The sequence below is a fragment of the Pleurodeles waltl genome, chromosome 1_2, assembly GCF_031143425.1.
Source record: "Pleurodeles waltl isolate 20211129_DDA chromosome 1_2, aPleWal1.hap1.20221129, whole genome shotgun sequence".
Lineage (NCBI taxonomy): Eukaryota > Metazoa > Chordata > Amphibia > Caudata > Salamandridae > Pleurodeles > Pleurodeles waltl.
This window is the reverse complement of record NC_090437.1, coordinates 988,730,697-988,757,593: the sequence shown is the minus strand read 5'-3', so window position 1 is coordinate 988,757,593 and position 26,897 is coordinate 988,730,697. Positions and strand designations below refer to the sequence as shown.

At 44.1% G+C, this 26,897-nt stretch overlaps 1 protein-coding gene across 4 annotated transcripts in view; it reads right to left on the bottom strand.

Annotated features, from left to right (window-relative positions):
* Positions 1-26,897, bottom strand: part of CORIN (corin, serine peptidase) — a 1,512,429-nt gene that overhangs the window by 206,527 nt on the left and 1,279,005 nt on the right. For all 4 annotated transcript variants that reach the window (XM_069201641.1, XM_069201646.1, XM_069201651.1 and 1 more), the window contains exon 13: positions 7,379-7,486. In XM_069201641.1, coding sequence (XP_069057742.1) covers positions 7,379-7,486 — 108 coding nt within the window. The remainder of the gene's footprint in view (positions 1-7,378; positions 7,487-26,897) is intronic.

Genomic DNA, 26,897 nt, shown 5'->3' with positions numbered 1-26,897 from the left:
ACATCATTGGACAACAGTATAAGATTATTGATGTCCATAACTCCACTAAGTTTCTTCCCTTAGCTATAATTCAGTTTAGTTGGGGTGGAGTTACTGGCCCTAAGCAGGTGGTGGTATCACCTAGCTTACCTGTAGACTGTCTCTTAGGTAATGACCTAGATGCCTCAGGTTGGGCTGATGTAGAGTTTTATGCCCATGCAGCCATGCTGGGCATCCCTGAGGAATTGTTCCCTCTCATTTCAAGTGAAATGAAAAAGCAAAGGAGAGAAGGCCTGAAAACTCAGGATCCCTCTCCAGCAACAGGTAAAAAGGGTATCACAGTATCCCCTAACCAGCCTACCATTCAGGATACTATTCCTGTGGTGGGAGAAACCTCTCCTGGGGTGGCACCTGTTCCAAGGGAATCATCAGCTGGCAAAGCTGGACTCCCTGAGGTGGAAGTACCTCTCTGTGGGATAACTAACATTGGTGAGAAAAAGAGCACCATTTTAGTTAACATGGAGCATCCCTCCAACCCTCCCAGAGAAACTTTAGTGCAGAAACTCTGCACTGCCTCACAACACTTAGGACAGAATCCCTGCCCTAGTGTGGAGCTGATAGGACAGCATCCCTGCCCTGCTCCAACCCAAGAGAAACAGCATCCCTGTTCTCTCTTCCAGCCATATGGACAAAGTTTTTGCCCAGCTATGGCTTTTCTGAGACAGCATCCCTGTCTGGCATTTCCATCACTACAAATAGGTTCAGTGGACAATTCCCACTGCTCTAAACTAAAACTTACTGATAGAAACTCTGAAAATACATCTTCACATTGTTGCTTAGCTAAAAAACTTCAAACAGGGTGTTTTACATCCCCACAGGGAAGTAACCATATAGTGGATGATAAAGGGAGTAACCAGTCTATTGCAGAGCTACTCTCTACTTATCACCACTTAGACAATAAAGTCTCAACTGGCCAAGGTTAGCCTTATTGTCCTTCGTTTGGGGGGGGGTTGTGTGAGAAGGTAGCCTCTTTCTAGCCTTGTTACCCCCACTTTTGGCCTTTTTGTGAGTGTATGTCAGGGTGTTTGTCACTGTTTTCACTGTCTCACTGGGATCCTGATAGCCAGGCCTCAGTGCTCATAGTGAAAACACTATGGTTTCAGTATGTTTGTTATGTGTCACTGGGATCCTGCTGGTCAGGACCCCAGTGCTCATAGGTTTGTGGCCTATATGTATGTGTCACTGGGACCCTGTCACACAGGGCCCCAGTGCTCATAGGTGTGCATGTATATGTTCCCTGTGTGGTGCCTAACTGTCTCACTGAGGCTCTGCTAACCAGAACCTCAGTGGTTATGCTCTCTCATTACTTTCAAATTGTCACTAACAGGCTAGTGACCAATTTTACCAATTTACATTGGCTTACTGGAACACCCTTATAATTCCCTAGTATATGGTACTGAGGTCCCAGGGTATTGGGGTTCCAGGAGATCCCTATGGGCTGCAGCATTTCTTTTGCCACCCATAGGGAGCTCTGACAATTCTTACACAGGTCTGCCACTGCAGCCTGAGTGAAATAACGTCCACGTTATTTCACAGCCATTTTACACTGCACTTAAGTAACTTATAAGTCACCTATATGTCTAACCTTTACCTGGTAAAGGTTAGGTGCAAAGTTACTTAGTGTGAGGGCACCCTGGCACTAGCCAAGGTGCCCCCACATTGTTCAGAGCCAATTCACTGAACTTTGTGAGTGCGGGGACACCATTACACGCGTGCACTACATATAGGTCTCTACCTATATGTAGCTTCACCATGGTAACTCCGAATATGGCCATGTAACATGTCTATGATCATGGAATTGCCCCCTCTATGCCATCCTGGCATTGTTGGTACAATTCCATGATCCCAGTGGTCTGTAGCACAGACCCTGGTACTGCCAGACTGCCCTTCCTGGGGTTTCACTACAGCTGCTGCTGCTGCCAACCCCTCAGACAGGCAGCTGCCCTCCTGGGGTCCAGCCAGGCCTGGCCCAGGATGGCAGAACAAAGAACTTCCTCTGAGAGAGGGTGTGACACCCTCTCCCTTTGGAAAATGGTGTGAAGGCAGGGGAGGAGTAGCCTCCCCCAGCCTCTGGAAATGCTTTGTTGGGCACAGATGTGCCCAATTCTGCATAAGCCAGTCTACACCGGTTCAGGGACCCCTTAGCCCCTGCTCTGGCGCGAAACTGGACAAAGGAAAGGGGAGTGACCACTCCCCTGACCTGCACCTCCCCTGGGAGGTGTCCAGAGCTCCTCCAGTGTGCTCCAGACCTCTGCCATCTTGGAAACAGAGGTGCTGCTGGCACACTGGACTGCTCTGAGTGGCCAGTGCCACCAGGTGACGTCAGAGACTCCTTGTGATAGGCTCCTTCAGGTGTTAGTAGCCTTTCCTCTCTCCTAGGTAGCCAAACCCTCTTTTCTGGCTATTTAGGGTCTCTGTCTCTGGGGAAACTTTAGATAACGAATGCATGAGCTCAGCCGAGTTCCTCTGCATCTCCCTCTTCACCTTCTGATAAGGAATCGACCGCTGACCGCGCTGGAAGCCTGCAAACCTGCAACATAGTAGCAAAGACGACTACTGCAACTCTGTAACGCTGATCCTGCCGCCTTCTCGACTGTTTTCCTGCTTGTGCATGCTGTGGGGGTAGTCTGCCTCCTCTCTGCACCAGAAGCTCCGAAGAAATCTCCCGTGGGTCGACGGAATCTTCCCCCTGCAACCGCAGGCACCAAAAAGCTGCATCTCCGGTCCCTTGGGTCTCCTCTCAGCACGACGAGCGAGGTCCCTCGAATCCAGCGACACCGTCCAAGTGACCCCCACAGTCCAGTGACTCTTCAGCCCAAGTTTGGTGGAGGTAAGTCCTTGCCTCACCTCGCTGGGCTGCATTGCTGGGAACCGCGACTTTGCAAGCTTCTCCGGCCCCTGTGCACTTCCGGCGGAAATCCTTCGTGCACAGCCAAGCCTGGGTCCACGGCACTCTAACCTGCATTGCACGACTTTCTAAGTTGGTCTCCGGCGACGTGGGACTCCTTTGTGCAACTTCGGCGAGCACCGTTTCACGCATCCTCGTAGTGCCTGTTTCTGGCACTTCTCCGGGTGCTACCTGCTTCAGTGAGGGCTCTTTGTCTTGCTCGACGTCCCCTCTCTCTGCAGGTCCAATTTGCGACCTCCTGGTCCCTCCTGGGCCCCAGCAGCGTCCAAAAACGCCAAACGCACGATTTGCGTGTAGCAAGGCTTGTTGGCGTCCATCCGGCGGGAAAACACTTCTGCACGACTCTCCAAGGCGTGGGGGATCCATCCTCCAAAGGGGAAGTCTCTAGCCCTTGTCGTTCCTGCAGTATTCACAGTTCTTCAGCCTAGAAAGAGCTTCTTTGCACCAACCGCTGGCATTTCTTGGGCATCTGCCCATCTCCGAGCTGCTTGTGACTTTTGGACTTGGTCCCCTTGTTCCACAGGTACCTTCAGACAGGAATCCATCGTTGTTGCATTGCTGATTTGTGTTTTCCTTGCATTCTCCCTCTAACACGACTATTTTGTCCTTAGGGGAACTTTGGTGCACTTTGCACTCACTTTTCAGGGTCTTGGGGAGGGTTATTTTTCTAACTCTCACTATTTTCTAATAGTCCCAGCGACCCTCTACAAGGTCACATAGGTTTGGGGTCCATTCGTGGTTCACATTCCACTTTTGGAGTATATGGTTTGTGTTGCCCCTATCCCTATGTTTCCCCATTGCATCCTATTGTAACTATACATTGTTTGCACTGTTTTCTAAGACTATACTGCATATTTTTGCTATTGTGTATATATATCTTGTGTATATTTCCTATCCTCTCACTGAGGGTACACTCTAAGATACTTTGGCATATTGTCATAAAAATAAAGTACCTTTATTTTTAGTATAACTGTGTATTGTGTTTTCTTATGATATTGTGCATATGACACTAAGTGGTACTGTAGTAGCTTCACACGTCTCCTAGTTCAGCCTGAGCTGCTTTGCTAAGCTACCATTATCTATCAGCCTAAGCTGCTAGACACCCTATACACTAATAAGGGATAACTGGGCCTGGTGCAAGGTGCAAGTACCCCTTGGTACTCACTACAAGCCAGTCCAGCCTCCTACAATGATCACACCTCACTCATTAACTTTTCCCACCTATTAAATTTCATTTGAAATACTGTACGTATAGAAATATATGTTCTGGATTAGAGGACTTTTCATCCTCAAAAGTATGTGTAATGCAAAGTCAGAGGCTTTGTAAAGATGAAAAGGCAAATCTCAATATATGATAAAAAATTACATTGTGAGGCACAAATGTATTTGTGATTTACAATGTCAACATTATGAGTCTCTGTCAATCACAAAACTACTGTGGTGTCAAAAAGGCATTCTCCCTTTCTAAAAATTCAAAAGAAAATGCAGCACTTTGCGGCTGCTCATTTTACAGCAAAGCTCTGGAAGAGTTCATGACAAACAGCTTCTACTGTACAAATGACAGCTGTGATCACTGGAGAGACCAGACAGCAGCCCCAGAGACTGTTGTGTGCATCCCTGGTGCCATCTATTAGGACTCACCTATAGGCAACCGGAGACCTCATGTCACCAATACATGCACATATACACTACAAGAAAAATGCCCTTTTAGTTAGCTCCCTTCAGCCATTTGTTGCCAGTGGTTGGATGTGGTGTCTCTATAGCCATGACATTTCGTGGAAGGTCACATAAGGCTTTAAGTAGTCCCATTTATTACCTCTCCACTGTTTAGCCACCCCCTCACTGTTTTTATGTCCTCTCACACCATCACCCCTCACCGCCTAGTTCAGGATGATGCCCACTGCCCTTCCTCACCTTATTGCGTCCTGCTATCTAGGCTGGCATGCTGATATATACCAATGCTAGATGACTTGTTTAACAAGCATTGATAAAGTCAACTGTACCAAATAGCTGCCTTTGCATATATTGGGCACATCTTGTAATAGAGTTTAAAAAACAATAAGAAACTTAATTAAAAGATGGCCACTGACATGCGTACCCATGTACAGTGCCCAGTTTTTTTAATGGAGTTTCTAATATTTATTTGAAGCTGCGTTGTCATTATGAAAGCACGCCAAAGCAAGGTGCTGCTTAGGTGCCATAAAATATACATTAGCAAAGCCAGTAGGTTGGTGCCCAGTAGCAAGGAAACCTATTTGCTTTGCCAATGCTTGTTATTTTTTGGCATCGCTACTCTAGTTTCTTTAACGGCTAGATTTTGCAATAAAGGTACTTTGTGATTGTAAATAAAAAGATGGAGATCTGCTGTCTCTTACACACCTCTCTGTGCATTTATTTGATCACAAGTATTCTCAGATGGAATATTGTCCGACCTAGGGAGCTCTTCCCAAGAATACTTTTAAGAAGAGGCAAAATTATGTCCGTTACAACAGATTTTCAGGTATATGGGTAAATGATAGCCTGCATAGCCTACAGGGTCCTTAAACATGCCAATATTATGGACGGCAACCAAGAATCATTATTCACGTGCCCCGGCAAGAATAGGTGCGTGCTCGAGCGAAACATTCACATGGCCAAGTCAGAGATATCATCCTACTACAGCACTCCACCTTGAGTGAGTAGCTACTTAGCAAAAATTAGCAAGGTGTCATTTTTCATTCTTCAGTACATTGGATTTTGAGGACATACAGGACACACATACGTTTCATAAATGAAAAACGATACTACTATTTAACAGGTCGCGTTTTTGGCTCCACTCTTTTGTCTAGTGTATTCCTTGTTTTTGAGTTACATTATTTCAGGGACATTGTGCAATGTAGTCTAACTTGAGCAGAGAAGAGCCTCTCCAATGCTTAATTATGCATATTGTAGCATCGGCTTATGACGTTAAAGGCTGTGAGTAGGGGCATAAACTTATTTCCTGCCCACAGACAGCCTGTCCATGCCCTGGGCCTATCAGGGTAAAGACGCCATTGATTATGTGGCTTGGCAGACTGTCTGAGGGAAAGAATAAGGAATTCTGTGTGTTCACCCCCACCCAATGAAGGCATCATACGGAATCAAGATGTAGGCTACAGTTCAGGTTTCATTCCCTTTCTATATATTTTGTTCATTGCATGGTCTGCTCTGCCGTAGACTGTCAGCTATTGAGTGAGTCCGCCGATGTCTTGAGTAGGTCCGCGGGTTTGCCTGCTCTAGCTCTCTGTATCTCCACAAACTGCAGTATTTGTGGTCAAAGAGATCAGTCTGAGGCAAGGTACTACATTCTGGGACTGTCTCAAAAAATGCAAGGATGTACAGAACCCTCAGTCATGGCTCACTCTTGTGTGTCTGGTCCCTGCCCTCTTTTACACCTTTTTATGGTCCAGCTTGATAGCACAGCTGCCGCCAGACAATTATGTGAGCATCAGCAGAGAGGGGCTTTGTCCACATGTTGGGGGTCAGGAGTAGATGTTTTGAATGGGCAAAAGGAGTACATGTTTTGACTATGAAAAAGAGGTATGTCCACAAAAAAGTGCTTGCCCTCCACAAAGCTGTGATTGCTTTGTTTATTTATCCAGATGCCTGAAGTTGAACTTTTATGGGCACTCACATGACCTAATGCTAACAAAGTGTCTTACATAACTAGATAATTGATGATGTTTTTCTCTAGCAGCAGCATGGATGAGAAGGGGGCAGTCATTAACCTACATAGATTTTTAGGTCTGGCTTGACAGTGTATTCAGAAGCGAGACCTATTGGTTTTGTCAGTGCTTTTTTTGTTACTCTAGAAGCGACTTCTAGGGTATTATTTACAATTAGTGTAATAAAAACACCGACCTTTAAAGAGAGGGATGGCCGAGCAGCTTGAGGTAAGCAATGACATTTTTCTGGCGGCAGGCGATGAAGGGACATGCATGAGCCATCAAACAGATTGTCCAGCACTGGCTAAGCATACTGGAGGTCATTGTTGGCATAACAGGCACCTGTGACAAAATACTTTAACTCTAGAGTACTGATTGGCAAATGATTGACTGATTTGTGGCTTTCTAAAGTGTGCAAATTTTCCAAAAGGTGACATATAATTACTGACATACAGGGAACACACACTGCACACGTTGAAAAAATCTGGCACCTAAATACTGGGGAGCAACAGACTTCATTGACTATATACTTTAAAATATGCTATTTAAAAAAAAAAAAAATCACAATGTTCTTGGTGGGAGGCTCTCCCTTAATCTCCCTAGAGGAAGTCATGCTCGTTCACTTTGCTCATTCAGCAGAATTCACTTCAGGTATTAGGTACGCCCCAACTCTTTCAGAGATTACCAGTCATCACTGGAGAACCTTAATTCTGGAACAATGGAAAACACGTTTTTTTGGTATCCGTACCGCAGTTGTCCTCATCGCTATCGTCTTCACAGTCTGCCTGCCCATCACATCTCCTGGAGGCCAAGACACATCTTCCCGAGCGGCACTTGAAGTGACTGGGTGAGCATTCTAACAGAGATGAGGAAAGCGAATTTCAGTAAAATTGCACAGCAAGCAAAAACAGCAAATTGTTTTAGGCATGGCAAATCAATGTTATGAACGCAAAGTTGGACATATGATAGCACTAAAAAGAAAGCAATGGAGATTCAGTATAAAGGGGCAAGCACTGCAGAATTGTTCGTAATACAGAGGGTTGTTAGCAAAAGAGCCCAGCCCTGGTTTTTCATTTAATGACACAATGGCTTAACAATCAGAAATATGTTTTAAAGGTTTGTAGGAATTATAGATCTGGATCACAACCGAGTTAGAATATATTGGTTTTTGAAGGGAAAGGCCAACCCGTTGAGCATTATGCCTGTGATTGTATGGTAATCCTACCAAGCACTGACCATTTCCAAAGAAGAAGATATTGCAATTGTTCCAAATATTCAAAGTCCTTGCCTAAAGGAGGCCCCTTTGCCAGAAAAAAATATGTATTGCCTTTTTGATAAAGCTGGTTTACCCTAATTAAAAAACATATTATAACCTAGGCCTTCTAAAATGTGGCTGAAACTGACTATAAAAGGCTTTGTTTAGAGAGTATTTATAAACTGACAATTTTTTGTTCTGTTTTCTATTTTTAAAGTAAAAGCAAGAATGATTCAAGAGGGCCTACTGTTTTGTGACTAATTCTTAAACCCGGATTGTGAGTTCACTGGAATTAGGTGGGGGTGGGGAACAACAATCGTTTGGGGAATAACAAATCCAATCCCACGTGTTTTTTCCTCCTTCATAGAGAAATAAAGGAAATAAAAAAGGAGCGCAGAGTAGGTGGGGGAAGCTGGAGTTCGAGTTTACTGCTCCCCTGTTGTGCAGCTCGAGGAGGGCCAGATGTAGCACGTGCCCAGGAATCATAGATACACCGGGCTTTTTGGAGTGACCCAGTGTCGTATCCTCCCCTGGGCATACAGTGACGGACCACTCGTAATAAGGGGCCTTAGAGTTATGGCATAACATAGGTACCAACCTTGGATTGCAGCTCAGCCATGTGTAGTTATTTGAAAGCCGTGTCCACGAGTGCCTCTTTACCAGAGATTTTGCTAGCAAGATGGTTCAGATTAGCTATACATTTGCAACTGTTATCTGTGTCTTTGAATACTGGAAGTGGTAGCTTAGCTGTATATTCGTTCCAAGGTCGATGTCACCCACCAATACTTTGGATAATAGTAACACCTGTTATATACAGCTCTCCAGAATGGCAATTCTGGGGTGAATGAGCCATATAAAACATGCTATTTTTATTATATTTTACCAAATATTTGAGAAACATGCCTCAATTACCTTTTTGCGGCATGATGACTTAAGCTGATACACCCCCAGCACTGCTGTGCCCTGAATATCTTCAGACACCTGTTGGGCAAAGACTGGTCTTTGAGACATTGGGGTACACACAACTCTTACTGAGTTTATAAATGCAATTGTTTTTGGATTCTTTGGGAAAACACACAGTAGAAATTGCTACTTCTGTGCATTGATACTGTATGTGTCACGAAGGACCCTTTAGGGGTCATTTTGAGAAGTGGTAAATCTACAACTTGAGAGTCAAATTTGCTAAATAAAACCTGAAGAAATCATATCAACGTTTTTGTGTCAATAAGTATTAACTAATATTAACCAAAATTGAATCAGTATCTTATCTTTTCATTAGGAAACTCCTTTTTATTAAAAATGTTATTTATTGTTTTTATGTCACATGCATCTCACCCTAATAGAGTTACTGAATATACTAGAGCATGGGATACATACACTGATAAAGGAATTAGATACATTACAAAATAAATGGATCACAAAAATAGTGGAGCTAGAATTCAGGCTTAGCAGTGGCTGAGCATACAGACGTACAATTAGACATATTTAGCATGTGAGGTAAGATTTATGACCTCATTACGAGTCTGGCAGTCCTTGGCCTGCCAGACTCGCGGTGGCCATATTACGGCTTTGGCAGTGTGGCCGAAGCCAAACCGTTGAAACACTGCCTGTACCGCCAGGACGGATGGACCGTCGGGCCGGAGGTGAGTACCTCCAGCCAAGCGGTATCCGTAATACCGCCATCGGTATTACGACTTGGCAGACCACCAGCATTTTCGTGGCGGTCACACTGCCATGAAAATACTGGCATTCATGCACCCGGTGACAGGAATCTCCATTCCTGTCACCGGCAGACACCCCCCCACACGACCACACACCTACATTCACGCACGCATCCACTTACATACACCCCCACACACTCGCACCCAAACATGCACTCATATACACCCATTCACTCACACACACGCACACGAGCACACCCATTCACATGCACTCAGACACATACACTCGCAAGCATGCACTCAAACTGACACCCACTTTCCCCCCTCTGCATTTACACAAACATACACACACAATACCCCACTTTCCCCCTGCATTCATACACACACGCAGACACCACACACATTCACACAACACCTCCCACCTTACCACCACCCCCCCCGGACTATCAACTTACCTGATTCGGCGAGGTGGCCGTCTGGGAGGGGGTGGGTACCGGCGCTTTCCACCGCTGGCACCGCACAGCTGTGCAGGAAACCACTGAGCCGTATTATGGATCATAATACGGCAGGTGGCGTCCTGTTGGTGTGGCGGTGCCGGCTGTGGAGACCACCTATATTATGACCTCAGCCAGGATGCTGGTGTCAGATTTCTGCACGAAGTTGTAATAGGTTGGTTTTCGGACCACCAGCACTGGTGGTCTTTTGGCGCCCGCGGCTTCGAAGGTCTTTCCAAAAGACCGCCAAAGTCATAATGAGCCCCTCAGTTTGTATGCAGATTTCTTCCTTATTGAGGAGCAACATGGTGCATTCTCCAGCTGTCATCTTGAACAAGCATTGGCAAAGCTTGTTCAAGATGACAGCAATCCGGACAACTCTTCCTTGTAACAACACTTCACCCAAACCCTGATTACTTCCATCAGTCATAATGCTTACATCATTGGTATTGGATGGTTTGAGTGGGTGAGCTGAAACTACTTTCCTTTTTATTTGGATGACAATATTAACACATTATCTACCCCAGACATGCTTCTACTTCTTTTTCAAAAGTGTACATAATATGGCAGTTTTTGCGGCAACGTTTTCTTTTCTTACAAATTTGGCATAGTACTCCAAAAAGGATCTCAACTGGCCTTTAAAAACTGGTGTATGTGCTTTTTCACTTACTTCCAAAATTTCCATCTTGTACTTGAGTCCCTTTTCAGACACATGCTGACCTAAATAATCTACACCGCTCTAAAGAAACTTATATTTGTCCGTTTTGTTTTTAAAGACTCTTTTTATGGTTTCCATCAGTAATAGGAATACAAAAAATAGAACACTGCATTAAACCGTTATAATATGAAAGATCACTGCCATTTCCATCCAGTTTACATGTAGCATAACCATAATATCACAGATTAGGGAGCATTATTTGTTAGAGGTATCTTGTGTACATTTATCCTCATGGGCTGCCACATTTGTATTTTCTTAACATCAATCCACTTGTCTTGATAACGTCCAACATTTCTCTAAACCTCATAATATGTTTGCATTAGCTCTTATCATACACTAGGACATCGTCCTGAAAACATCCTACCCCTGAAACCCTCTTGAACAAATTGTTTAGCAACCTTTAAAACACAGGAACCAGACACCAAACCAAACATAGAGGAATGCTCCCTTGTGAGTTATAAATTATGTGCAATGTCTTGAGTCTTCACAAAGTTTGTTTTGATGATAAACGGCTGACATATCAAGGTGAAACAAACCACATTCATGAGGGTGGCCAACAGTTCAATATTACTGGGTAAAGGTTGACAGTCCACTCAAATTCTGTCATTCAGATTACTTAGATTTACACACAGCCCTAAGATGTATCTGTCTTGAGTGACAACAAGACAGGAAGCCAATCTCTCAGAATCTTCAATTGACACATCAATTCCCAACTCACACAGTCTCTTAATTTTCACTTTCAATTCCTGACTCAAACAAACAAGTGCTTTTCTCACATTGTATCCCACAGGCACAACACCTTTCCTCACTACCCGGTGGTGAAATCCCTTTAGTTTACTGGGTTTATCTGAAAAAAACAGGTAGCCATTCACCCACTTCTGTTCATCTAGCTTACTAACTACAGCGCTTTCATTTACAAACATGTTCTGTCTCAAGATTACTTGAACTGGATGGTTGGGATCCAAAACTATATTTAGATCTCTTTGATCATCCAAACCTAATAAATTAGAATGGTTCCTGGCTACATATACTATACCATTTGCAACACTGTTTTCAAATTATGGTTCACCCACAAATTTGCCCACAGCATACACCCTTTGTTCCCTATATTAAAAATCTCAACATTGGCAATTTGAAGTAGTACTTTTCCAACTTGGCAAACATTCCATCACCAATTAACGTAAAAGGTGAGCCAGCATTTGCCATTACTTTAATAACGGGTCCATTCATTGTAAAGGATGTTTCCTTCTCATTTAACTCATAGGTGCCACTTCAACTATTTCCTTTTAGTTACATTTTGTTACTATTAGGACAAAATGTTTCCTGTTTACTTATGTGATATCTACTATCCCCCTCAAGTCTGGTTGACACAGCATTTGGAGTGGAAACTAGCTTTGTACACCAGTGCGAAGTATCCCTTCCTACTTCATCTCAAAACAAATGACACTTAGGAAACTAAGGTGTGTCCAGCCCTATATGTGATTTGCAACCACTCTGAACACATGCAATATAATTGTTTTCACTCATTGCTTTTGGCACAACCCCATCCAAATGAGTTTGCATCTTGTCATTTTCAAAATTAGACTTTTGTTTCTGTACGGTCTAACTTCGGTTTCAAAATCTGTCTAACTTCTTTCCCTTTTGTGTGCTTTGTGATCTCTCTCATGCAGATTTCTGAATGTTTCAGACTTCTGGATAAATTCAGAGCTAAGTCTAATTCAGTATCTTCTGTGAATAATAGTCCTTCTTGTATATTCTTATTAGTGGTTTTCATAAATGTATTTACCTGGAAATTGAGACCTCTATAGGAAATTGTGTTTTGTAGGAATTTATGTTGTTGTAATATGACATCTTTTGGATTCAATACTTTGTCCAAAGTTTTTAAAAGTGAAACATATTCATCCACTACTTCATAGATGTAACATTAGTCGCCAGTATGCATTTTGTCAGCCTTTATGGGAAGAGGTTTCATTAAACGTCTGCCCTCAGGACCCAAGTTACAAACTAGAAGCACTGTTTTCTTTTTTGCTATAAATGAGTCTCTATCAGTGGTATCAAGATATGCTTTGAATGCTTCCTACCATTGCTCCTAATTCAATGTTAGGGTTCCTGGCATTAACATAAAGGGAAAAAGAACTGAAATTGTCTCCATTGTGTTGCTGTGTACTATGCACAAGTGGTGAGTTACTGCCCCACTGTTGCTTTTTTCACAAGTATGAGGATTGCCTTTAATGTAGTTCGCCTTGTGCTTGTGCTATAACTAAAAACAGATATGAAATAAGGTGTGTCCGATGCTGTCATAACATGAAGCTTCAATAAATTGGTTCACCTGAAACACTTGAGAAATTTAAAAGATATGAATAAAGGTGTGCTTGCATCATTGTAACAGGCCAAGTTCAGCCAATTGGTTCACTTGAAATGCATACCCAAAATCTCATTGTCTGAATTATATGCTGCTCAAAACAAGCAGTGAACGCTGTGTTAATCAGTGGCGATTACCTCAGGAAGAAGGTAGGCGTGGCCCGTCCTTTAGGGCAGAGGGGCCACGCCCTCCCACCTTTTGCCCCTCATAAAGAGTGCCGGTCAGGGAGAATAAAGGTCAGCCTGACAGACACTCTTCATGTTCAGGTCAGGCAGCCAGGAGCAGACATGTGCGATTTGCGCAGACTCCTGGCTGCCTGAGCTGAACTTTGCTAGACTGAAGAGGTCACAGCTCCTGTGAACGTGACCTCCTCGGCTCAGCAAACGTGCCTCGAGGCCCTCCCCCGGGTTACGAGGGAAGCGTCACCCATTGACCTCGACTTGGGCGCTTCAGGTTTAAGCCCTGAAGCGCCCAGGGCGAGTGTCAATCAGTGACACCTCGTCACAGAGTTGGGGTGGGTCAGCAGTCTCACTGAGCCCATCCCACTCTGTGATGAAGTTGGGACTGCTGCCTTCCCTCACTGGCTGACCTAAGGTCAGCCAGTGAGGGAAGGCAGCAGTCCCAACCCTCCTGGGACCTCCGAGGCCGAAGCTTAGTGTGTGAGCTTTTTAAATGAATGTTTGGTGCATGCGTGCATGTTTGGATGCTGATGAGTGTTGATAATGGATGTGAGTGCGTGCATGTGAAAGAATGAGTGTTAGTGTGCTTCCTGCCCGCCCACCTCCCTCCTTAAACTGCCGGCCGCCACTGGAAGAAGGTTGCGTTGTCTTTGGTTAAGAACTTAGGCCGTGAAAGCATTGAAGCAGGGTTTTCTCTTTACCGAAGATTACAGCTGCTGATTTTTTTTAAACAAATGGATTACGTTTCACGAGGGCTGATGAGACACAGTAATTTTCTACTTTTATATTGCCATAGAGCGTATCTTTCCAATGTTGGTGGACTTTGTTTTGATTTTACTTCCCTTTGTTCATGTGATTCCGGTTAGTGTAGAACAGGATTCCTGTCCTGCGTCTGATTTGTGGACACTACCAGCAAGGGTGTAGAAGAAATTATCTTGTGTCCACACACCAGTAAGTTGATCTGCACTGAAGGATGCAGTGGCAGCTGACTCCACATGGCAGTGCACTGGAAGTTGAGGATCTCAGTGGAGGTATTTGAACAGGGAACACCATCCCTAAAGGCAATGTCTTTTTTTATGGGAGGGGGCATGCGGCCACCCTTCCCAAGCTTTTTGAGGCCCTGGGCGATACCCATCCCCTGGGTATATCTCTTTAATGGCGAGAGGGTAGTGCATTCCCCTTCCCAAGCCATATATTGGCCCTGGAGACTCCATCCCCTGGGTTACTGCAGATTGCTCCCACCCAGCGGAAGCAGAAACAAAGGAAATTGTCTTAAAAAAAACTAAAGTTAAAGTTAGGTTCTGAATTTACTCCTTCAAAACCAAGGGAATTCACAGTTATAATTAGAGGTATTTGAAGTAACTATAATTCTTGCCCTAAGGTAACTATAACTCGCGCCCCGCCTTGCACATTTCTTTCTTCAATAATTTGACTGCTAATGTTTAATTTATATTTTTAGTGAAGTTATAGAAGTTATCATGAATGCTGCAATATCTGGGGTGATTACCCGTGCTTAACTAACTATAATGTCCCTGTAACCTTAGTTTTTTTATATGAATGTCTATGTTTTTGAAAAAAATCTATTTCCTTCCTATAAGTCACTGTAATCTTTGTTTTTTTGAGTGAATTTCTATGTTTTTTATTGGAAAGTAATTTAAATTACAATATCTTAATCCAACCACTGCCACGCATGGCCTTTGGCCTTTGAATTTCTGAGTGGGTCTGTGAGTGGGTGCATGAGCCTGAGTGGGTCCGTGAGTGGGTGCATGACTGTCTAAGTGGGTCTGTGAGTGGGTGCATGATTGTCTGAGTGGGTCTGTGAGTGAGTCCATAAGTCTCTGAGTGGGTCTATGAGTGGGTTCATGAGTGTCTGAGTGAGTGTCTGAGTGTGTCTGTGAGTGGGTGTGTGAGTGTCTGTGTGGGTATATCAGTAGCTGTGTGAGTGATTCAGCTACACAGGAACCTCACCTGCCCTTGTATCCAACAAGAGACCACAGCTTTGCACAAAATATCTACCCAAGTGGAGTTCACATAAGATTTTCTTTAGAGGAGGGGGGTCACCTGACCCCCATCCCTGGGCCGATCTTGGCCCTGGGGACCCCATCCCCTGGAGCCCGGCCATGTCACCTGGGTGCCCCCCAGGGCACCTAGTCACCACCATTGGGGAATGTGGGGGGAGCTTGAATGCCCCTGTGGTCCTACCTGGCTCCCCACCTCCTGCGGAAGCTGGTAGTGCTGTCACAGACAGGGAGCTACTAAACATGCAGCTCTGTGAGACCAATAGTTTCCTCTGTTTCCCATGTCTGCAGGTAGGGAAACAGAGGAAACCTCTGCTCCCAGCGGGCAAGATCTGTTTGATAGCTCTCGCTTCCTGGAAAGGGAGTGTTTGTTCTGATTTGGCAGGAGCTGTCAAAGCTCCTGCCCAGTCAGAGCAAACAGCTATGTCCAGGGGGTAGGCACTGTGGGACATAGCAGGAGCCAGCTCTAGGGGGTGGCGGTTCCCAGGGCTATTATTGGCTCCATGAGGGAGGCCGCTCAGCCCCCCTCCAGTGTTTCATTTTGGCCTCGGGGTGGTGGTCGTGGGGCTGGGGGTCTGCAATGGTCCTCCTTCATTATTATTTTTCAGCTTTGGGGAGGTGTTGGCCCGTGGGGGTGCGGGGGTGGCATGCGCCCCCCCCTTAATTTAAAAGAATAGGCTTGGGAAGGTGCCAGGGCTGCAAGGGGGTCTGTGTGGGTGCACCAGCATTATTTGATTATATAGCCCCAGCGAGGTATCCCAGGCTGTGGAGGAGCTGAGCGCCGCCCTCCTTGATTTAAATGAATAGCCCCTTGGAGTTGGCAGTCCCTGGGGATGCTGGGACTGCGGCCCCCATCCATCAATTGTTTACCCCTGGGGAGGCGGCGGACCCTGGGGCTTTGGGGAGGGGTGCACAGGCCCCCCCACGTGTATTTACACTGATTTGTGGCAGGGATGTGGCAGTTCCTGGGGTGAGGTGAGCCCAGCGGGCCCACCTGCTTATATATATTAAAGTGCCCCGGGGAGGTGGTGGTCCCCGGTGCTACGTTAAGCCCTAGGAGGGGCCTCCCCTGTGTGCCCCCATCCTTTTTTCATACCCCCGCATGCCCCTGGGACCTGGCCCACCCGGGGGCTTTTTTTAACACTAGCGCCGGAGCCCGTTTTTCTTTTTTTTTTTTTTATTTCAGCAGACCCGCAGACCCGCCATAACTCTTGGCAAAAATTTAAAAGAAAAATGCTTTTTCTGCCTTGGGTGGGTCCCTCTGGGAACCCAGCACCAGAGCTAACGGGTCAGGATGAGGGATTGCCAACCCTGGCCCCTTTTCTTAGTTTTCAACTTTTTTTCAGGGACTCGGCTGAAGCCAAGTCCCAAGATGGCTGTCAACACTTCCTTGTTGAAGTGTTGGCAGCCAATCAAATCTCAGCACGAAATCAGGAGGGTTTGCAGAGTCTGCCCGTCCCTATATATACAAATTAGATTGTTTTTTAATATCTCAAAACTAGTTAACAGATTTACACCAAAAACATGAAAAGGGTGTTTTCTGGACCCAGAGCTACCTTTCTCCCAAATTTGGTGTAATTCCACCCGCAGATCACGCTATTTCTTTTTTGGTGTAAATACGATCAGTAGTTTTTGAGATATTAAAGGAAAAACAAATTCGATAGCTGGGCAGAGCCTTAGCACAGATCTCATGGTGAGATCTGATTGGCTGTCAGCACTTCAACCAGAAAGTGATGGCAGCCATCTTGGGACCAATATATATGATAGCATCCCACTGAAATACATTGTGGTGAATGGCAGGTTTTGAGTGTCTCAAAAAAGAAAAGGTATCAAAGGTGATACATTTTAGTTACAATATAAATCATTTGTTGATGGTAGCATACTAGTTTTGGGAATTATGGTGTGTTCTAGAGTGATTTTACCCTGCTGGGATTCCATGAATCATGTTTGAGAGAAAACTGTTTTCTCTCACTATCCTTCTCAGCCATATGAGAATGAAGTCAGACATTCTCAGTAAAACATGTACTTCCAACAGGAGCAGCCTGTCAGTTTATTCCCCTGTGTTCTACTGCGGCCTCCTAGAGTATTCTAAAGAACAACTCAGTCTTGCTTATGACAAAAGTATGGCACACCTGAAGCCATCTTGATTGATTCAAACTTGTAAAACTTAAAACATATAATTTAGAAAGGAACAAAATGAGGGGGTTCATTTTGTCATAGAAATTATGGTTAGTGCTGTAGAAAGAAAAATTAGCACACGTTTTAAGTGAGTTCTCAAGTATCTTTCTCTTCTTTCATTAAAACATTCTGACATGCGTACTTAAACATACACTTTCGACACCAGCAGCAGACTGCCAGTTAACTCCTGGTGATCAGCAGCTTACAGTGTTCTAATGAGCAAGTAGAGTGCTAATATTCTGCATTTATGCCAAAAGTGTGGCACATCTGAATGCCATCTTGATGGAATTGAAGTGGAAAACTGAAAGCATTTTCTACTGAGTATATTGCAGTAAATAAGGAAATGAGGGAGCCAAGCCCTGCATCCAAAACCATGCATCGCGATGGGCATCTTACTTAACATTAAATAAAATCCTAGAAATTCACTGAAAAAACATAGGCTACAGGGACATTATAGTTAGGAAATAGAATTTAAAAAAACCTTAGAAATTCACTAAAAAACACAACACAAAGGTTACAGGGACGTTATAGTTAGGTTCAGATTGTATACACACAGAACTATAGAAATTCAGCTGTTGGAGTTATTTCAAGTAACTGTAACTCATGCACTAAGGTAACTATAACTCTTGCCCTCGCCATGCACTGCTCATTACCCGAGATATTACTTCACTCATGGCATGTTCTTTGACATCATTGATAATATCATTGTAACGTTTGCAGTAAAATTATTGATGAGAAAACTGTGCATGGCGAGGGTGCGAGTTATAGTGAGTCTATGGCAGTCCCAGGACAATGGGACCACCTTCAAAACATTGATCACAATGAGCTCTTTTTGTCTACATCATCTCTAGGTCTCCACGCTATGCTAGTGGGGACTACAAAATAATAATCCCTACCACATTTCATTATCTTTTTAAGCTTTCTCATGGCTGGAATTTTGGTTTTACAGCTGTGAGAAGTAATTTTGGTGGGCCTTGTTTGCAATATCATTGTAACAGTTCTGCTAGCCTTGAAAATGTGTAATGCACAAAGTTCTCTAGGGGCTAAATATATAGTTACCCTGCATTACTTTCTCCCATTCTTTTTTCATGTGGTTATGCTCTCTAAGGACTGACTGCGTGGTTACATGACCATGTTTCTTCCAATTGCTATTTTTATTGTGATGTCCTCTAGGGGCTGTTCTGAGCACTGCAGTCAACACACTATAATATCTGCAGTATGAGAACTCGCCCCATAATGCTTTGCAGGGCATTACATTTTACAAAACATTTTTGCTCATAAATCAGTCTGTGGTGGTGCTAGGACAATGGGCCCACCTTCAAAATGCACTTTCTGTCTACATCATCTCTGGGACCCCATACTGGGTTAGTGGGGACCCCAAAATAATAACTCCTCCCATCACTCAGTGTCTTTTAAGCTTCCTCATAGCTACAACCTTTGTTTTACAGCTGGGATAAAGTTTGTTGTAAAGTCTTTGTTTGTAATATCGTTGCAGTGGGCCTGCTAGCCCTAAAAATGTCCTCTAAGGGCTAGGTATATGGTTACACTGCATTACTTTCTCCTGTATTTTTTCTTGGGGTCATCCCCTCTTGGGGCTAACAATATAGTTACATGACCATGTTTCTTACAAATTATATTTTTGTTATGGTGCCCTCTAGGGGCTGTTTTGAGCATTACAGTCTAATGCCAAACAGTTATTTCTGTTAAATGTTTATATGATAATTGTTTTAATAATCTTTCTTTATTACAATTATGACCATAATTCAGGCCAATTTAACATCCTTATTACACTATGACTGCTTGAACACTCTTGATGTGTATGAGTGACCCTTCTAGTTTATTTCTCTTGTTACTGCTCTATGGCTTTCTTGTGTCTTTTTGGGGGGAATTGTGTTAGCCAGCCAGCAACTCTGATGGTGGGGTGGTGAAAGTGATACTCTATTGGAATTAGCATGGTAGATATAAATTAGGATGCTAAAGGGCATCCTTTTCGTTATTTGCTGCAGATAGAGGAAGAAGGTAAATGGAAGTGCTTAGTTATACGCAGGGCCACTGAAATTATATGGCAGGAAAAGACTAAGGGCCAGATGTATCATCAAACCATTTTGCAATTCTCTACTATTGATTTTTAAGAAATCGATATTTCAGAAACGCAAAATGGTGTGTATCATTATTGCGATTCGGTAATTGTGATTTCTTAAAAATCACAAATGCTATTACCAAATCGCAAATTGCGATTCTGACCTCATTTGCACCTATGGGCCTGTATTTGAAAGTTTTTTGCATTTCCCAAATTGCACACCTCCTTCCCAAGCCTATTATGGCCCCTGGATCCTCATTCTCTGCAGTCTGCCTTAAATGTAGCAGGGTGCCCTGGTGCCCACCCAGGGCACCTACCAAGTACCATGATGGGGGCTGCGGGGTGCCCCTGGACCTCCACAGCCCCAGCTGGTCTCCTGCATAGTCGGCATTGCTCCCGCCCAGAGGAAACAGCTGTTTTCTGCTTGCTCCCACTGGGCAAGAGTAATATGTGTTCTGTTTCTCTGCCCACAGGAGTGTGGACAGGGATATAGAACAGAAGTCTGCTCACAACCATTGGGACCATGTTTAAATCTCCCACCGGCTGGGAGCAGACTTCAATGTTTGCTCCCGTTTGGCAGGAGGTTTAAAAATGCTCCCGCTAGACTTGAGCAAACATATATTTCCCTGCTCGCTGTAGTGTGGGCAGAGAATCTACTGTGTTAACTGAGCGAGCCCTGGAAAGCTTTTAAAGGCATAAGAAGGGGGGCTGCATGGTTCCCCTCCCTTTTAATTAGTATCACAACATGGAGGATGGTGTGTCTGGAGCCTTTGTAAGGCCCAACGAGTGGGGCAGCTGGGCGCCCCTCCATTTTTATTCACATTTCCACCCCAGGGGATTACGTCCCGAGACCTAAATAGGCTCCAGGGGAGAGACTGCTTACCCCCTCCTTTTATTTAATTACTCGGTCCCAGGAGATGAGGTCCTCGGGCCGTTTTAGGCTCTGTGAGGGGGGCCACGCAGCCTCCTTCCTCTTTTGAATGCATTTTGATCTCAGGGATGGGGTTCCTGGGACCTAATTAGGTTCCTGAAGGGGGCCATGTGGCCCTCTCTTCTTTTTCACCTCAGCCCCCAGGGGATGCTGTCCCGAAGGCATCACAGAGGCTCTGGGAGGGGGCCACCCGCCCTCCTCCCCAGAATAAAATCAAGTGTTGCCCCTCTGGGACCTTGCTTACCTTGAGTAGGGTGGGGGTGTTTATTTAAACAAGTACAGATTTGTGGCAACACTTTAAAAAAAAAAAAAAACATTTTTGGCCCCAGAGGAGGTCCCTCTGGAACTCCACTACCAGGCGTATGTCTTTATTGCATTTGTTTAGAACTCAGGACTGACTGCTGATTCGTAAGATGGCTGCCACCCCTTTGTGGTTGATGTGGTAGCAGCCAACCAGATCTCAGCAAGAGATCTGTCAGATTCAGTGAGGATCCGCGCCCTTAGATATACAATGTTTTTTAACATTTAATTGCTCAAAAACTACTGAACTGGTTTACACCAAATCAAAAAATCGAGCTGTCTGCCAAATGTGGTCATGGGACCACCACAGGCTGAGTTATGAGCAAAAATGCTTTGTAAAAGTAATGCCTTGCAAAGCATTATAGGACAAGTTTCCGTGCCACGAATATTTTAAGATGTTGATATGACTGATGCTTAGAACAGCCCTTACAGGACCCCACAATGAAAACAGCATTTATAAGAAGCATAATCACTTAACTGTATAGTTAGTCCCTAGAGAGCATAAACACGCAAAATAATGGTAGAAAGTAACGCAGTGCAACCATATATTTAGCCACAGAAGGGTGTAGAGCATTACACATATTCAGGACTGACAGGCCTATAGCAGTGATATTACAAAAGAAGGCCCTTAAAACACAACCTACTCTCAGCAGTAAAACAAAAGATCCAGCCAGGAGAAAGGTTAAACAAACACTGCATGGTGGGAGGGGTTACTATTTCGGGGTCCCCACAAACCTAGCGTGGAAACCCAAAGATGATGTAGACAGAAAGGGCACATTGTGGTGAATGTTTTGGTGGTGGCCCCATTGTTCTAGGACCACCACAGACTGAGTTAAGAGCAAAACTGTTTTGCTTGCAAAGCATTATGGGAAGAATGTCCCGAATACAGTGAATATTGTAGTATTGGTCCTCCCCCTATGCCGGGAGAGACGCTTTCACTTTGAGGATTTCTGTTTCAGTAAAGCATTCACGAATTTCAAATGTTTTAAGGGGAGAGCCAAAAGAAATGACTCTGATTAGGTAACTGTGAACAATATGACCTGCGCTTCCAATACCCCCGATCGAGTTCACGCTGTTGTTCCTGTTCACAATGTGAGCACCATGGCTGCCATGCAGCACGAAGGGGAGAGCCAAAAGAAATAGTTCTCCCACACTGAAGTATATCGTCAATCATGCAATAATCCATGCAAGAGCAGCAGTCTGCAAGGCGTGACAAAAACAGCCTCAAGGCGGGACAAATGTAAAGCATTTACCAATGACATCAAGTGATTTTTTTAAGGCAAGCCCAGGAACGAATGAAAGTGATGGACGTGAGCTGGGCATGGTTAAAAGCCCACAATGCTTATAACCGGTCAAAGTGCTTGCATGCTTGACCTTAAAAACACTAAAAACAAAGAAAAGCCTTGGTGTGGTGGTTACGTCAGAGGGTGGTGGGGGAAGGAGAGAGGAAGAGGAGGAGCAAGAAGAGGGTGGAGGAAGAGGAGGAGTGAGAAAAGGGTAAGGGAAGGGGGAGGAAAAAGGGGAGGAAAAGAGCGATGATTCAGAGAGAGGGGAAGAGTGCCAGTGCGAAAGAAAGATAAGATTTTACAGGAGTGAAATACTTTTTTGTTTTGCTGACTCTGGAAGAGGATCACAAATCATGCCTAGGGGCCCAAAGAGGGCACCGAGAGAGAAAGGAGAATAGGTAACGGGGCAAAGAAAAGAAATCGGCACTAATGCAGTCGTTAGTGTAGTTTATATTGTATTAGTAACTCAGGAAAAGAGAACGCTAGAAATGAGGTACAGAGGAAGTAGGAAACTGAGAAAAGGAGAGCGGGATAAAAGGGGCCGATTGTGGTGAAAGGGTGCACAAAGAATAGGGGTGGAGGGGACGTGAGAATAGAAAGAGGGGTGAGGTGCTCGAAGAATGCGAGGCACAAGGAAGGACGATACAGGTACAGAACGCTTGATGAGAATGAAATTGCAGAGGAGCGATAAAAGGAAAAGGCAATAACGGTGGTTCATAGGAGGAGAAACAAAGTGGGAGAGTGCAGGCGGGAGGAAAAGGCAAGAGAAAAGGGTTGGCTTGGGCAGAGATAGGAGAAGTGAGGAAAAGTGAGACGGTGAGGGAGCAACTGAATGGAAGAGGTGAGGACACGTGTGACAAAGGAGAGATAGGAATGATGACTCAGGAGGAGAAAGTATGGAAGAGAAGCAAAGGAGGGGTGTAGGTTAAGAGAGACCAGGTTCAAGTAACAAAACGAGCCTTACTAAGCAAATGTATCTCCAACTGGGAGGGACAACTAGTGATGACAATAGCACTGCACGCCTAATATCTGGCCCCAGAACCACATTCCTGCGAGATTAAAACAAGGATCCAATTACTGGATTAAAGCTCTCATTTTGAGACTATAGATTTTAGGGAGCATTACTTTTTAACACACCGCAGTACCTTCTATTTTATTTTCACAGAGGGGAAATTGCAGCATGTGTCTTGAGTTGTTCAGCTCAGAATGGAAGACAACGCACTTGCTTTGCATTATGTCCTGAATTCTGCACAGTCCTCGCGTAAATCTTTTAAAGTATTGCCATGCAGCATGAAGGGACAAGACAAAAGAAAATGTTCTCCCACACTGAAGTATATCAGCAATCGTGCAATAATCTATGTAACAGGGGCAGTCTGCAAGGCGTGACAAAGACAGCCTTAAGGCAGGACAAACGTAAAACAATTACCAATGACATCAAGTGATTTTTGAAAGGCAAGACAACGAACAAGTTAAAGTGATGGGCATGAGGTGGGTGTGGTTAAAATCCCACAATACTTATAACAGGTCAAAGCGCTTGCGCAATCGACCTTAAAAAATGAGATGCAGGAAAGTAGGAAAGGCAAAGGTTTACTGGCGAACACTCAATGGTGGTGCACAAGTACCACCCCCAAAAAACACCATGAATATATTTTATACTCCAAGTGCTGTATCTGGTTTCAAGTATTACCTTGCCCCAATTTGTTTTCTAATATAAAGCAGGACTAGGGGTGACTGAGTTATTTACATTTATTAACATTTGATTATTTTTTAAACATATTTACATCTTGATATGTCACCAACCTATCAATTAAGAGCGGAAGGAATACTGTAATCTGGTCCATTATAACAAGTTCATCAGCATATCCTAGCACTGGTCCAGCCTGTATCCTAACTTTAGAAAAGAGTGCCGGAAGTGGCAGTCAATTTTTTTGCGATTCAACCCACAACGGTCAGCCACCTCCTGTCTAAAACTACTCTAATGTCTAGATTATGGTTAGTGTGACTTTGTCACTCAATTTGCTATTTTTATTTTCTTTCTGTACGTTGTGTGCAGTACATAGGAGAATTAATAAAAAAAACAAAAAACAGAAAAATATTACAATCGTTATTGCCTATACAGATAAGATGATGAAGTAAAAGAGGACCTTTAGAAGAAATTTCGGTTACTGCCAAAGTATTAAAAATGTTTGGATTCTTGAAGGACTTTAATAAGACAAATGTTATGTATGAGAAAACAATCAGGAATAGAAATAGGACACAGACTGACAGGGATTTTTTTTTTACTAACCTGATGTGTGTTTTTGGAAGGAATCCAAAGCGTGGATATCTGAATTCAAATACATTTAACTACTATGAACGTTCCATAGACATTCTCAAAGGGATCATTATTATAGCAGTTGTATTCACCACAAATGCATGTCACTTCTTACAGCAACCAAAAAGCTTGGCTCCCTGACTACCTGTGCTAATAGATGCAATGGTATACATGTTTGTCCTCAGTAATAAGTTGTCCGGGATCAGGTAAAGAATAGCAGACATGAAGCAACCTGCTGGCCACTTGTTTATAGACAGGATCTCAGTGTTGGGCGCAGGCTTAAATCATAGCAGTGCACAGCCCATCATTCCCGCCGTAGGAAAGCCACAGGCACACGTTCAAATGAAGATACGCACTGGTAGCCGTGACGCATGGCAGTGAAAAGACCAGGGACGGCTCCTCCGTTAGGGCAGAGGAGCGTCACCTCCCCCGCCCGCCACCAGCAGAAGCTGCAAACCATTCAGAACCTTTCATTATGAATGGGGAGGGGCCATGGGGGGAACTGGCAGTGAGCCTCACTGCTCAATTATGATTCGCCGGCTGTCTTGGGCCGTCCAAACACACATGCACAGTAGGCTCTCTCCAGCCCAGCAACACAGTTGCCAGGCTAGAGAGAGCCTGCACAGGCTCACAGTCTGTGTGGAAGCGCTCTGGTTAGGTGCTCCCAGCCAATCCTGACGCTGCTCTGAGCAGCGTCAGGATTGGCCGCAGGACAGGTTGGGAGCCTGTGCCTGCAGCGATGGAAAGGACAGTGTTGCGGCGTGGGTAGGGGGATCAGGTAAGTCACTCCTCCTGATCTCTCCGCTCCCCCTCCCTCATCCCGCACCTGCATGCGTGTGGTCTGGATATTCCTAGACTGATATTAAAGTTTTCTCCAGTGAAACTGAGATTATTCCATTTCTAGCCTGAAAAGGTGACAGAAATATGTGTTTACCCTCTGGCACATGCGCTGCATTTATCACTGAAAAAGCAGATAAAATCAAAAGTCAAAGTGAATTCAAGATACATCAGTTGATGACTATCAGGATCCTGGTCATTCCATAAAAGTTTAAATTAGTATAGGGGAGGAGGAGTGAGAAATTAGTATGGTGAGTAATATACTGTGACTCGTCCGAGGCAGGAAAAAAGCAGATTGCCACCTGAAACTCATAAGAGCGTTGACAGTATCGTACTGCCATTAGTAATTCTGACAAGGGCATGGATACTTTACCTGATGCAGGTCACTGCTGTATTAAACACGAGTTGTGTTTGAGAGACTAGCATTAGAAGGAGGCTGAGAAGGGACGGTCAAGGTGTTGAAAACCGGAAGGAGAGACTAGGGTGGAATTTCTGAAAGCAATAAGAAACTACAAAGGACCTTGGTGAAGAAATTACTTTGATTGCTGAGGGGAAAGCAGTACATTTGAACCTCTCAGTCATTCCCCTCACTCCACCGTGCGAGTCAATAATATTGCAGGGACATTCTTTTTCCTTGAGCTGAAGGTTTAACAATGTGTAGTCATGTTTACATCTAATGATGTGCTGCTGAAAAATGAAAACACAGGTGGGCAGATCCCATCATCAACGTATCCTGCAATGCGTAAAACATTCACAGAAACGTAAACAGTGGGAAATGAATTCAATTGAACGAGATCTACATCTGAGAAAATACTATGTGGCACCTGCTTAATAGACTGATTCAGCTTCACTGACAAACTCTGAATACTTGTTTTGTAATAGGAGTGTTAATCCTAAATCGAAAGCAGCCCTGGTTTTGACGAAAAAGACAGTATTGATGTCATCCAGGAAATGTGTGCAAATCAGTGTACGAGCATGTGAATTAAAATTAGACATTACGGCACAATTCACAAAAGCAGTTAGGAGTTAGTGTATTATTAGTCCTGTAGTAATTATTCATATAAACAGATAGCAGGTTAGATTAAAACAGTGCTTAATTTGTCAAATTATTAGTGCTGATGACGCAGAAACGAAGGTTTTACATTTATTAGCGCATAAACGTAGTGCCGCAATAATCAAGTGTGACTTTAACCGAACTAATAAAGATTGTACGGGGACAAATGTGCCCTCAGAGTAGTTCGCCAACATTTATAAGCGTGCTTTATATAACGTGATGTATTAAAATTGTACTAATCTGACATAACCGTAAACGTGTGCCATGATTTGCTTGTTTGAAATGTTTTAACTTAGCATAACTTTAGTGGAGGCTTCGGCCTAGTTGCCTTGTCTCACGGTTTAGATGCTCGTGTTTTTCTAATGTGCTAATAAAACGTGTATTCCTGCTTGAAGCTGTACTTTTCCAGTGAGATCGGTTCACATGCTTATCTTTAAGGTTTCGTGCCAGCCTGGCATCTTCTTCTTTGCTCCAAGGTCAATCTGCAGGTGCAGACAATGGAAGCTCTGAAAGTGAGTTAATTGGTAAAATATGTTGCAACTTACGTTCCCGACTCCAAGGATAATGTATGCCTAGGTAGAAGCTTGTGAATTGTTGTTT